The 14,795-nt window shown below is 45.5% G+C and overlaps 1 protein-coding gene across 1 annotated transcript in view; it reads left to right on the top strand.

The window, feature by feature from the left end:
• LOC143813699 (septin-2A) overlaps positions 1-14,795 on the top strand; it is a 105,964-nt gene that overhangs the window by 80,058 nt on the left and 11,111 nt on the right. Inside the window, exon 12 of the mRNA XM_077293403.1 lies at positions 5,089-5,174. Within this exon, the coding sequence (XP_077149518.1) occupies positions 5,089-5,160 (72 nt within the window). The 3' untranslated portion in view covers positions 5,161-5,174. The remainder of the gene's footprint in view (positions 1-5,088; positions 5,175-14,795) is intronic.

Genomic DNA, 14,795 nt, shown 5'->3' with positions numbered 1-14,795 from the left:
CGCTTAGTAACCCGATGTTTACCCTGGTTACCAGTGAAGACATCGCTGGATCGGTGTCACACACACCGATTCAGCGATGTCAGCGGGACCTCAGCGACCAAAAAAAGGTCCAGGCCATTCCGACACGACCAGCGATCTCACAGCAGGGGCCTGATCGCTGGTACGTGTCACACATAGCGAGATCGCTACTGAGGTCGCTGTTGCGTCACAAAACTTGTGACTCAGCAGCGATATCGCTAGCGATCTCGCTATGTGAGACGGGGCCTTTACAACAAATCCGTAACTGTGCCCTATCTTTCACTGTTGGGCATAAAACACACTGAAAGGTATGCAGTGCAGAGTCGATAGTAAAGTAGTATGTCTGCTTATGTTTCATGATTGATCCATGTACAAGTTGCTCAGACAAATGGCTTTAGGATTTGTGTACGGTCTCCGTTATTTAATTGTACGCTTAAAGGGGTGGTTGTTTGTAAGTAAACTGCCCCCTCCCCTCTCTAAATGGAGCGAAGCTGGTCAGTTGCAGCTCTTGCTCATTGTGCCCCCAGCAAGCTGAGGTTGGCAAGACTTCTCCCCTTTCGGGAATTGCAATGTTCACCAACTGTTGCAAATTTACAACTCACAGTATGCATTGGACAGATGTATGTAGATCGGAGTTATAGTTTTGCAACAGTTAGACAGCTGCAGGTTGAGTAACAATGTATTACATTACCTCTGTTTTCTAAAGAGTGTCCTCAGTGAGCAAATGTGCAAGTGTTGTCTTCATGAGATACAATGGCATGTAAAAGTCTGAGCACCCCTGGTCAGAATTACTGTTATTGTGAACAGTTAAGCAGTTGGAGATTCAATGATCTCTAAAAGGGGTAAAGTTGAAGATGAATACAAAGCAATTTTCAGCTAGAGGTACATAGCCAAAACCAGTTTTTCCTTTGCAGCCTCGGTCTCTAATTTGCATTTTTCTCTGAGCTGGTGAGAGGACACTAGCTGCTATGATGTCTCCTATAAACAGCACAAGTAGAGGCATTCCTGCTCTCCTTTCTATGTAACACACAGAAAGAATCAGCTGTAGTATGGGTGAAAATCTTCGTAAGTACTGAGAAGCGTATCTGTGAATCCTTCTCTGGGGTAAGCGAAAAGAAACTGAAGTACAATCTCTGTTTCACTGCTTGTTTTCTCACTCTACTTCTCGTTCTTCTCGCCACTTTCCCAGTTAATAGGTTTCAGAGTGCATTGTGTCCTGACGCCTCACTCTGTCTTCGTGTTGTCTTGTGCAAAATGGATTTGAGGTTTTTTTTTCTTTTTGGTTTTTAGAGCGACTAGTTCAGTAGGGGGAGGAGAAGTGGTGTCATATAAGTGGAGAAAGAACCAGATATCTCTGATAAAATGTTCCAAAGTTCCTTGAATTCCTTTGTACTGTTGCGTGACCTTTTTTTCGTGGTGGGGGGCGGTTATTTCTGTAAACAGTCATCAGATATGCGTAGTAAGGTGGGCTGCAACTTGTAGAAGTGGTCTGCTGCGGTCTACTGGACAGGGATCTTGCCCTGCTGAGTTAGATTTTCACCTACTGTAATCATAACTCTATTAGTCCCATTGCTTCAGCCCTTTTGGTTGTAGTTAGATGGTATGACATGATTTTTGTGCACTGTATTGAACTTTCGGCTTTGTTTGCGTTGTGCTTTCTCCTGTCAGACAATAGCAAACCTTTTACTCTTGCTGGCAGATTGTGCTTTGGTTGGGTCATGTGCATGTCCAGCCGTATGTGTTGCGCTAGGATTCCAGTGCACACAATGGCTGCCGTTGCTTTGCACTGACCGGCTTAGTAGTTGTGGTTGAGCTCACATAGTCGCGTCAGTGCCTGCTCACTGGTCCGCACTCAGACTGGAATCCACTACATGTTATTCTTGGCCAGCAGTTCTGCCCCGTCCTTCTCCCCATGTCATTGTCCAGGCAGAAGATATTTTTAAACCAGTACAGCAGCAAACATCGTGGGAACATCCTGTCAGACGAGGGCTCCTCCTTATTTCTCAGATTCATCCTTTCCCTTTCTATCCTGGTCCAGACAGTCTTCGGACTGACTGAAGTGGGCTGTATATCTGTACAGTGTAACCTCCAGCTTCGTTTCTGTGTAAAAGTGCAGAAAGTAAAATGTTCCTGCAAATAGTAATAATCTTTATTTTTATATAGCGCTAACATATTCCGCAGCGCTTTACAGTTTTGCACACATTATCATTGCTGTCCCCGATGGGGCTCACAATCTAAATTCCCCATCAGTATGTCTTTGGAGTGTGGGAGGAAACCGGAGAACCCGGAGGAAGCCCACACAAACACGGGGAGAACATACAAACTCCTTGCAGATGTTGTCCTTGGTGGGATGCAAATGACTAAAAATGGTAGATCTGCTGTAAATATTAATGCAGATCCCTGAGTACTGCATCATAAGAAAATACCTACATTAAAGGGTTCCTCCCAGAGTCACAGTGTTTTTCACAAAGCACAGTAAATGCATACTTATTCTTAATATACAAACTAAGTTCAACATAAAGTTTCTTCTTTGTACTTTTTTGTCTCTTTTTTGCATCTTTCTGCCCCTTTGTGCATTTAGCCTCAAATGGCTGAATGGACCATCCTATTCTTATTTGTTAAAACCACATTTTCCTGCAACACTCTCTTTAAGTGCTGCAGCCCCCTCCTTATCTCGTGCGCTCCTGACTAGCCCCATTTCGGAGATATCATCAAGCTAATCAAAGTGTCGAGTTCACATTATGCTTCTGCACACTGTATGCTTCAGTACAGTTCCCTGCCTGCCCCATTTTATCTTCTGCCATCTACATCAATATAGCTGCAGTGTATGCTGACATCATTAGATGCTTCTAGCAGAGTTCATCTGTCCTGCACTCCTCCACAGCAATGTAGAGCTGTGTTTTTCACCTACTGGAGACACAAGCTTTGTGAAATTAGAAATGCTGCTCCACTGATGCATATGATAAAAGATAATCTTCTGCAATATGTATCAATAGAGCAAAATTGGCAGTTTGAACTCAGCAGCAGGTAACAAACAAAGCTAAACTAATCTCAGCCCCCTCCTGTTACTCAGCCCCCGTTTACAAGTCATCCTGTTGTACATCGCTCCTCTTCGTCCCCAGCACACATGTACACTGCTGCTTCCTGGTATGAGCTTTGCACTGTAATTAAGGAGGCTGAACCCCTTTCCATAACATACTTTCTTACACTAGAAGCTCTGTTCTAGACACTGCACAGCTATTCTGGCAGGAGGACGGCCGAGAGAGACGGACAATAGTACGCAGAATTGACCAGGGCCACTGAAATGGCACCTGGAGGGTAATTAAAGGGAACCTATCACCCCGTTTTTTCGGTATGAGATAAAAATACCGTTAAATAGGGCCTGAGCTGTGCATTACAATAGTGTATTTTGTGGACCCCGATTCCCCACCTATGCTGCCGAAATACGTTACCGAAGTAGTCGTTTTCGCCTGTCAATCAGGCTGGTCAGGTCAAAAGGGTGTGGTGTCCTCCTCCAGATCTTGCGTAGTGTTCCGTTGGTGGCGTAGTGGTGTGCGCATGCCCAAGGTCCCGAATCATCTGCCAGGTGTGTGAAAACAACAGCGATGTCCGTTATTCCATTGGTGGTCGGTGGGCGCGGCCATCTTGCTTTGGCCGCAGAATCGGCGCTCTGCTGGCCGCGGCTTCAGGAAAATGGCCGCGGGCATCCGCGCGTGCGCAGATGGCTATCGCGGCGGCCATTTTCGTGAAGCCGAGATGCGAATTCTGCTTCACGAAAATGGCCGCCGCGATAGCCATCTGCGCACGCGCGGATGCCCGCGGCCATTTTCCTGAAGCCGCGGCCAGCAGAGCGCCGATTCTGCGGCCAAAGCAAGATGGCCGCGCCCACCGACCACCAATGGAATAACGGACATCGCTGTTGTTTTCACACCCCTGGCAGAGGATTCGGGACCTTGGGCATGCGCACACCACTACGCCACCAACGGAACACTACGCAAGATCTGGGGGAGGACACCACACCCTTTTGACCTGACCAGCCTGATTGACAGGCGAAAACGACTACTTCGGTAACGTATTTCGGCAGCATAGGTGGGGAATCGGGGTCCACAAACTACACTATTGTAACACACAGCTCAGGCCCTATTTAACGGTATTTTTATCTCATACCGAAAAAACGGGGTGACAGGTTCCCTTTAACAATTGGAGGGTCATCCTTAGGGGGTGATATGTACAAGAAGTGGCAAATTAAAAAAATGGTTACATTGGCACAACATAATAATGTACCCATATGTTTATTCAAGACAACATTGCAATTTTGTCATTACCCCTAAATATTGTTTGTCAGTGATTTTACATATTGTGCACATACATATTAATACGTTGTAAAATAAGTGAACTCGTGGTTTAAGTAGTGAAATCAGTATTTTGTAAATCTAATACCAATGGAATCTCCAGAATATCAGTAATTGGAGTTTTATTGTGTTTCGCTTTTTAATATTCTGTAACGTGGATGTCGGATCTTTTATTTTATTACTTTCATGGTAAATGTTTGACTTTTCTACTAACTAGTAATGTGTACATGGCAGATCTCCTCCCTCCTTAAGAACTTGGATCTTAGCACTCTAGTCTCAGCTTTGTTGGCGTTTGTCTATTGCTAGCAGAACCTTTACGGGGGAGGAGTGGTGGTGGGCACGTTTCCTGACTGTACCCAGCTAATGGAAATTCACTTGCTAACTAGGGCAAGGGAATTGGCCGCCAGACTGCGATTAAAATAAACACATTAAAAAAAAAAAGAGCAGTAAAACTCCAAGAGACAGTTTAGATTTTTCATTTCTTCATTAAAAATGTGAGCATTTTGTAGGTAATACAGCTGTGACTATATTACTATTTGATGTCCTATATTAATGCTTTATTTTATGGTCTTTCCACGAAGTGTTATAGTATTCCATTCCCCATGACACTGAATGCACTCATTTCTTGGGATACTGAATCCACATTTCATTGGTACTTGACTTATTGAAGCTCTTTTAATATTGCTCACTAGATTCTTCTTTTGTCTTTATTTTCTAGCTGCGGAGAATGCAAGAGATGATCGCACAAATGCAGGCTCAGATGAGGATGAAAGGTCCCGGAGATGAGTGAGCTGCTCCTTCTAGGTAAGCCTTACTATATATGTATGCATGAAGCCCCTCTAAAGACTACTAGTCTCCGTATACCTTCCGCTTACTGGATCTAGGGCCATTTTCTTGTAACGTTCCCAGTTTCTCCATTCCAGACAGACCTCCTATTCCAGTAGAGATGTCTGGCTTTCTTTCCGCAGTTCTACACCAGTACAAGGGCCCTGCTTCGTGCGCTTGTGCTATAACTTTTCTCGTAGTGAAAGCGTAAACCTCTCCTTCTCATTTGTTGGATTTTACCATGTTGTTGTTTTGATTTTCTCCGTGACCTTGTTTCTGGAGCGCACATTCCATGGCGGAAATAATCAGCTACACCCCCACCTTCCCATATGTAGCGCAGTAGAACAACGTGTGTCTCTCTGACCCCGTGTAATAAAATTCTAGTCAGCTGGAGTAAAACGGTCTGCATATTAATGGATCTTAACAGGGTTAACCACTGCCTGAACAGCCCCTTTTAAAATGAGGTAGACCACCCCTATAAAGCAAATATCATATTTGGCTTCAGCAACGATGCTGTTCCAACTTTGTCTGAGTCTGCCGGGGGTTCAATGACATTGTTACACCATGTTAGCCCTGCAGCTAATCCGTGGTCACCATTGGGCTACTGAAGAGTCTCTTCTCTCGGGCAAATATCAGGCAAACTAAAGTGAGAGTGCAACAGCCCAAAAGTGCCCACTAATTGTTATGCCACATGAACCCCTACATCCAAAGTTGTGGGAGCCACGGTTCTGACATCACTGGAATGGCGCTGATGCGGGAGATGAGTGTCTGTTGTTTTATTTTTAAAAGGAGGTCTATTTCGTTTAAAAAGGGGCTGTCTGGGTAGTGGACAACCCCACTAGTTTTCAGATTACGTTTTTCAGATTATCTAGTAGTGATAAGCGAGCATGCTCACATAACACCTTATCCGAGCACACTCGCTCATCATTAGCGACTGAATCCTTATCACTTCACCTCTCATCTTTTATGAATATTTCTATTTTACTGGATCTTTTTTGCAGCATATAACATAATGTCATGCATCAATAGTGCATTGCAGACCATTAAAGGGGTTGTTCCAGAAAGAACATTTATCGCATATCTACATAATAGCTGATACATGTCTGACCACTGTGACCCTCACCCCTTGATAGAACTTGCATACACCTAAATTTCAGCAGCAGACTATTCAAGATACAGCACCTGCTTCCAAAAGCATCGATCAAATCTGGCTCCAGTCGCTGCTAGTTAATCCCCCTGACAGGGACTTACAGCGGTATATAAGTGGCGCGATCTGGGGTGGGTGTGCATTCCGATGCTCATCTCCCTCTCCCACCACTCCCTCCTCTCATGCGATCGCAGTGTGACGATGGGTTACCATGGCTGCTGGGGACCTACTGACATGGAAAGGGGACTAGACTGGTCTCTAAAAACAAAAAATAATTTGAAATTGGCAAAAAATGAGTAGCGCCATAACTGCAAGAGTTCTATACATCAAAACGTAAAATGATTTAGCACAGTTAAAGCGAACCTGTCGGCAGGATTGTGCTCAGTAACCTACAGGCAATGTCAGGTTGGCGCCGTTATACTGATTAAAATGACACCTGCGTTGATGAAATCCGTCTTGTGGTTGTTGTTTAATCTTTATTTTCAGTTTTCAGTTGATATGCCCATGCCCCGGGGCGGGCCTGTGGAGGGTCTTCATGTGGTGCTCTGATTAGGTATTCACCAGTAAGGCTTCTGACAGGTCACTGATACCTCACTGACCTGCACCCTATTTTACATAATGAATATTATATTTATCTTAAAAAAAAAAAAAATTCTGTTTGAAAATGATGCCGGCCGCACCTGTGCAGTAGCAGCTATTGGTGTGTGCATATATGGAGGTGATCCGATACCTGCTACTGCACAGGAGCCGGCGGCGCCATCATGCTAGAGAAACAAGAAAATTTCCTCCTCCAAGATGGCGCTGGCGGCACCTGCGTAGTAGCATCTATCGGCCTGAGAAGCTTTCAAGCAGGAGGAGGCAGCGGCATTGGGTGGGGAATAGAGCTGGAGTGACAGAAGCCTCAGATCTACAGTCTTTTACATATCAATTCTGTTTGTGAAGTTTAGCTGATAGATTCCCTGTTAAATAGAAAAAAACTATACAAGCTGTAATTGTACTGACTTGGAGAATAATTTTGCCACACAAGTGTTGTAAAAGCAAAACGCCTAATACAGGACAGAATTGCATTTTTCTCATTTTTTTTCCCGCCATTTCACACTTCTTGCACTTTTTTCCCCATTTTCAGTATATTATATGGTAAGATGAATGGTGTTGGTTAAAAGTACAACCCCTTCCACTAAAAACTAAGCTAAGTTATGACTCTTGGAACAAAAGTAGGAAAAAAAATACCCAAAGCACACAAATAGAAATGTGCCTGGTTGGGAAGGGGTTATGGGCCAGAGATCAACACAAATGTCCCCCACCCCTTGCTCTGTCACGTCTAATGGATTCTGTGGCGGCCCCTGGAGACAGCATGCTGACAACTAGGTTATAGGACTCCAAGTGAAGTTACTAGGAGGCAGATGCATACCTTTTTGGGGTGCTGCTGTATCGGCAAATACAAACCGAGGATTTTTTAAAATCAAGCTGTGAAGAAGGAATGGAGCTCTGTATCAAATCACTCTGATGCCTAGAGCAATATATCAAGAAAATAATTTGACTAGTTTGTGTTTCATCAATGACCCATAAATGGCATCTACCAGACATCAGACGTTTCCATGCCTTGGTTTGGCACTGCTGGTTTCATCCTAAGCATGTGTGAGGCCCAATCACACAGACACTAAAATACAACACTGACAGATGGGTCTTGGATTGTCCTAAAGATTTTCTGTATGCATTGTTTGTAGTAGAAATGAGTTGGGTGTACTGCAGAGCATCTCCATTCTTTGTACACTTGCCATCTAGAATTGAACATCTGGACACCTTTTGTGGCCAACAAAGATGTTGGAATTGTATGAAAAAGATCCACTGCTGGATTTTGGGGATCTAGGTTGCGGTTTGCGATATAGGTGTGTTTGATTTTGGGAAAATTACCGTCGCAAACAAATAACTGCTTACCAGTCCACCAAAGGTGAAAAAGCGTATTACCCCAAAATTCTCATTTATTGATGAAGAAGAACTCTACTCATCGAGCAGCCGAGCATCTGTCCTGGGGTCATGTGAGGTTTAGTTCATCTGAAGACTGCACATATGGTAGACAGCTGTCTATTAATGACTTCAGAAGATACCATAGAGCCGCCCTTTCTGCTCTGTGCATGATGGTGACATTGCAAGCCACCCAGGCTTCTAATTAGCAAGTTGCTGGACAGATTGCAAAATGTGAACAGGAATTGTTAAAGGGCTTGTCCAGTTTCACATTAAAAATGGTTTGATCTTAATCCGGAGTTGTGCATCCTGGGTGCTGTGGATGAGGAGATGTGGGTCCACCATGATAGAATATTTCTTCAGGAAGTTCTATTTATGGCTAGGAAAGCAGTAGCGTTGAGGTGGATGAGGGGGGAAATCTCCTTCGATTAGTCAGTGGAAGAAACTAGTGAATGACATAATTCCTTATGAAAACATATTATACAGAAACAGACGATGTCCCCAGAAATTTCAGGAGGTTTGGGAAAGGTGGTGTAACTCGCCATTGACGCTCCTGGCGCTATAGTCTCTTCAGTCTTGCGGTATAGTCCCTGATGTGTATATCCATTCTGGACCATGAAAGGGATTTGTGTAGGATTAATAACATATGTCTACCATAACCTGACCTGGTACGAGCTTAAAAACTTTAAAAAGACTGTTAATTAGGAAGTGCAATGCCTGGTAGAATATATTATACTGAAGGTTATGTTTTATTTGTTTGTTTCTATACTTTATTATTGAAGGTATGATGTCATATCTATGTCAATGAGAACGTTGATATATACGGATTATTTTGACTCTATGCTATGTTGCCATATGTTTGTTATCTTATTTTGTGGAATCTTTCAATAAAAAGAGTTAACTCTCCCACCGTGATTGGGGTGACCGTTTCTCTCATGTCAACCTAGACCATCAGAGAGCAGTGGAGATGCTGTACTGGAGTGGCAGAAGGTACATAATGCTGCTTTTTTATTTATACATTGTTCTTATTAGTTTCACATTTTACATAGTACATGCAGTAAAATTGTATAAGGTAAAAGGAAAACTAAGGCAAAGGGTAAATGGTTCCAAAGTGTGCATTAAGTCGGATTTGTTTATTTTTTTAAAGCAGGTCATGTTTTTGCGCCGTTTTACTGTGAAATTTGACAACCCCTTTAAAAGCATGTTCATTAACTATAAAATCGGGCAGTTTCAATAAAATGTGCATAAATACTGAACTTTAATGGAAATATATCTTTCAGAAAGTTTCACATGCACATCAGGAGGGATGTAATGTCTCCTAGTTATTTCTTGGTCCTTACAGATTTTTTTCTGTGTTTTTAAAGCATTGCAAATTTTTCCTTTCGTACATGGAAAATCCTGTAACTTCCTAGTTTTGTAGATCCTGTCTGCAAACCATCACTTGGCAGCTCCCGGGGCCTTAAATTTAGTAAATGAAAACAAAGTTTATAAATAGGATTTATATGAAAGTAGAACCTTGGCTTGAATAAATGGACGTACAAGTCCCCGATTGTCCTTCAGCAGCTTTCACTGTTCCCTCCTTTTTTTTTATTTTCCACCATTAAGAGATCTCTTCCTGCAGCCAAATACAAACCGTTCTATGTCCTTTACCACCAAGCTGTAATAAGGAGCAGATCTGCCGGTTACTAGCCTGCAACACAATTACTGAGCACGCTGATGTGGTGTGTGGCAGTGAAGTTGGACGCTTTGGTGTTTATTCAGTGGACTAGGGAGCGCTGACATTTTTGGGTGTGATGGGAAAACGGCTGGTGAAAACCGAGAAGGAGCTGCACAGTAAGACTTCACATCTAAATATGTAAAAATAAATTGTTCTAATTTGTTAGAAACACAAACAAGACACTGATGAGAAAAGCTCCATATAAACGTATTCTATACGTATAAACCTGCTTGAGCCTGTCACCAGCCAGTACCTGTACCTGTATCTGTTCTGATACGGAGTGCTACTGAGTACATGGTGTGTTTGGAATCAGAGGGAAATATGGGGAGGAAGAACTGAGAACAGCTAGATTAGTGAGGTGATGGGGTGAGCCTGCCTGCAAACGTGTTTGGGGACACGCTTCAGACTGTGGATTCTGGGAAACTGGTGCAGCACAAAAGAAGTCTTCGATCCAGAAGTGTGAGATTGGGATTATAGAGGATGTTAGTCTTAACAGAACAGAGAACACTGGTAGCGTGATAGACAGAAATGATGTAGGGTGGCACAGAACTGTGGAGAGTTTTGCAGGGGAGTGTGATACGTTTCTTATACTCTGTAGTAGTTGGGCAACCAGTGCAATGACTGGCACAGGGTGGAGGCATTAGTGTAGCAATCAGAAAAATGAGCATGACTACTGCAGTCAGCATAGATGGGAGAGGGAAGACGAAAGCCGCATTTACACTCACTGAAGGATAATTGTGAACAAGCGTTCTTACAATTGCCATTACAGAATGCTCAGTGCACATCGTCTGCCTGTATAATCAGGCTATTAAACTTATACAGATCAGCAGTCGTTTACTTACCAACGGTTGTATCATGCCGCCGGTCAGTTCCATGTAAACCAGAGGTGAGGAATCTTTTTGTTCTGCTACCGGTAAGAGCCATTTGGCTATTTTCCAGGACGTCATCCTGACAGCACTATGGAGGACGTCGTCCTCCCCCTTGCTGGGACAGGTAACACACGAGAGTTCAAAAGGTCCGGTTCCACCCCCAATCCACAGTGTGTTTTTCCTGTCCCTGCAAGGGACGCACGAGAGAAGCTGCTCAGCTTACCGGAGCTCAGGGGGATCGTGCGGCTTGCCAAATCCTTCCCCCTGTCAAGAGGCTCAGGGCAGAAACCCTCCAGAGGGGGGTCCCTCTGTCCCAAAGACCAGCAGCCGCTCCTCCCGGTGGGAGGCTCTTGGCTGCGGACGCGGTTCCCGAGGTCGGCAGCATCCAGCAGCGTGGACGCCGGGCTCTGACTCTTCCGGCGGAAGTTCCGGGGACCGCGTCACTTCCGGTTTCCGGCATCCGTTAACATCACTTCCCGTAAGGCTGTATGTACGGGGGAGGCGTGCGCACCAGCGTGGATCACTCAGGATTCGTAGCGCTTCAACCAGACGCTGACAGCTGCAGTGAGCCTGATACTCTGGAGCCATGGAAAGCATGCCACCTGAGGATGGGGTAAGTGCCAGAGCGCAAACTCCCCTAGCATTATCGTAATAAGCAGCTGCACTGTTACTTTCCCTATCTTATATCGTTTAAGGATAAGGGAACCCCCGCTGTCCCCCCTGGTCAAGTTAAGAAATCCGGAAAGGCCTCTGGGAAATCCAGTAGATGTCCTATATGTAGTGCAAAGCTCCCGGACACTCATGGCAAAACCTTATGTGCAGATTGCACATCCAAGGTTATGAGAGATGAGCAGCCCACTTTATTATCCGAGATGAGGTCCTTAATACGAGAAGAGGTCCAAGCTTCTCTGGCTACCATGGCGGGAAAGTCCAGCCCTATGTCCAGTCGCAAAAGGGCCAGACGGGAGCTGGAATATACGTCTGACGACAGGTCTGACTCTGAAGACCTTGTCTCTGAGGAAGAGGGCGAGCTTTCTTCTGGAAGCCAAGACCATCAGAGGAAATACCTCTTCCAGGCGGAGGACACGAATGATCTGGTGCAGGCGGTGCGATGCACCATGCTAATAGAAGAGACATCTAAGCCGCAATCTAGGCAGGACCTGATGTTTGGGGGACTTATGTCGCGTCGGCAGACCGTCTTCCCAGTTAGTGAGCATATCAAGGCTATGCTGCTTGAAGAGTGGAAGGAGGCAGAACGTCGCCTGTTATTGTCTAAAGACTTTAATGCGCGCCTGCCCTTTGAGCCGGATGATGTAAAGCTGTGGGATGAGATACCCAAGGTGGATGTCCCGGTGGCGAAGGTCGCCAAAAAGACAGCTATACCATTCGAGGACTCATCAAACTTGCGCGATCCGATGGATCGAAAGGCGGACATATTGCTAAAGAGAGCCTGGGAATTAAGGCCAACATTGCAGCTACCTCGGTAGCCCGGTCTATGCACCTTTGGATGGGTCAATTAGAGGAGCATCTCTCTAATAAGACCCCAAGGTCAGAAATCCTAAACTCCCTCCCTATAATGAAATCAGCCACTGCTTTTCTATCTGACATGACGGCCGAGTCAGTCAGATTTTCAGCCAGGAATGGGTCATTGTCCAATGCGGCTAGAAGAGCGGTCTGGCTAAGGTCTTGGTCTGGCGATAATGCGTCCAAAACAAAATTGTGTTCGATTCCCTTCTCAGGCGCAAGGGTGTTTGGTCCTTCCCTCGATACTATCTTAGAGTCGGCTTCAGACAAGAAAAAAGGGTTTCCAGAGGACAAGCCTAAAAGGTCTCAGTCCTTTCGGAGGGGGTTTCCCTTTAGAAGACAGTCTGACTTCAGACAGTCCGACTTCAGAGGGGGAAGGTCCAATAGAGGTTTTAATAGGGGTTCCCGTGGCCACGGTAGTAAGAACAGGAGCTTCTTCTTCAGCCCCTCCTCTAAATCCAAATCGCAATGATGCCACTCTTATAGGGGGAAGGCTTCGCTATTTCGCGGCAAACTGGGGCAGAGTCACTCAAAATCAATGGGTCCTTCGGACTGTGTCAGAAGGCTACAATATAGAGTTCTACTCCCCTCCACCAGACAGGTACATCGTACCTACGGTGGTTATGCAAGACTCTCCTATGCTGATAGACTTAATGGATATGCTTTCCTCAAAAGTCATAGTACCAGTGCCACCACTAGAAGTAGGCCAGGGACATTACTCTTCCCTCTTCTCCATAACGAAGCCATCGGGCGACTCACGCACAATCGTAAATCTGAAACCTCTGAATGCCTGGGTCAGGTACAAGAGGTTTCGTATGGAGTCCATCCGTTCTGCAATCCTTCTCATCAATCAGAACACTGTGATGTGCACTCTCGACTTGAAGAGGGCCTATTATCAGGTCCCTGTCCACCATCTATCTCAGAGGCTTCTGAGGTTCGCGGTAGTTCTGCCGTCCGGGACCTGTCACTACCAGTTTCAGTGCCTTCCGTTTGGACTTGCCTCAGCACCTCGCGTATTTACAAAGCTGGTGTCGGAGATCGTGGCTTTCCTAAGAAACCAAGGGATTATAATAGTCCCATATCTTGACGATTTTCTCCTGATAGCAAGAACACCAGAGATCCTATCGGATCACAGGAACCGGACCATCTTGGTAATGGAACATTTGGGATGGATCATAAACTGGCAGAAATCAGACCTGGTTCCGGAGCACAAAAAGGTCTTCCTGGGCGTATGTCTGGATTCTGCAAACAGAATATCCCTACTACCTGAATCCAAGCTGGAGGCGATACAGATTCAGATCAGACTCCTACTGGAACGCAGAATCTCAATAAGGATGGCCATGTGAGTGCTAGGCCTAATGACGGCATGCATACCATGTGTAAGATGGGCACAGTTCCATTCAAGACCACTACAGATCTTAATCCTCTCCAAGTGGGACCGGCGCCAGTCGTCTCTGGACAGCACTCTACATCTACCAGACCCAGTACGAAGGTCTCTCCTTTGGTGGACAGATCCAGAAAAACTAAGAACCGGAGTACTATGGACTACCGATCCCTACGTAGTAGTTACTACAGACGCCAACGCCTGGGGCTGGGGAGCTCACTTAAAAGGAAGGATCCTCCAGGGACGGTGGCCTCCAGATGTCGCTCGCAAGTCATCCAACTTCAAAGAGCTGAATGCTGTCTGGGAAGCCCTGAGAAGGAACCGTCGCACTCTGGAGAATCGTCACGTCAGGGTATTGTCCGACAATGTGACAACTGTTTCCTTCCTAAAACACCAAGGAGGCCCAAGACACCACCTCCTTCAGGAGCTGGCGGGGAGAATATTTCGCTGGGCAGAAAGGTCGATCCTTTCCATCTCTGCAATCCACCTAGAAGGCTCCCAGAATGTCATAGCAGATTACTTGAGCAGAAGAAGAGTGTTTGCAACAGAGTGGGAACTCAACCAGGACATCTTCCAGGAGCTGTGCCGGCGTTGGGGCACTCCCAGTATAGACCTCTTCGCAAACAGGAGAAACTCGAAGGTCTCAAGGTTCTTCTCGCTGAACCCTCGGGATCTGCCGGAAGGGATAGATGGTCTAAGTCAAAACTGGACGGAGACCCTCTCATATGCATTCCCTCCACTAGCACTAATTCCGGCTGTTCTCAGAAAGATCAAGGAAGAACAGGCTCGAGTGATTTTGGTAGTTCCATACTGGCCAAGAAGGAGTTGGTTCTCCCTTCTGATAGACCTGGCGATCGAGAGTCCAGTGGAGCTCCCTCACAGACCAGACGTAATCCACCAGGGCCCAGTGTACCATCCGGACCCAAAGAAGCTACATCTCTCAGCCTGGATCCTGAAAGGAACATCCTGAAGGCAAGAGGCCTGTCTGACCAAG

Source organism: Ranitomeya variabilis, chromosome 1, assembly GCF_051348905.1.
Source record: "Ranitomeya variabilis isolate aRanVar5 chromosome 1, aRanVar5.hap1, whole genome shotgun sequence".
NCBI lineage: Eukaryota > Metazoa > Chordata > Amphibia > Anura > Dendrobatidae > Ranitomeya > Ranitomeya variabilis.
Note: the sequence above shows the minus strand (reverse complement) of the source record. Positions and strands in the feature narration are given on the sequence as shown.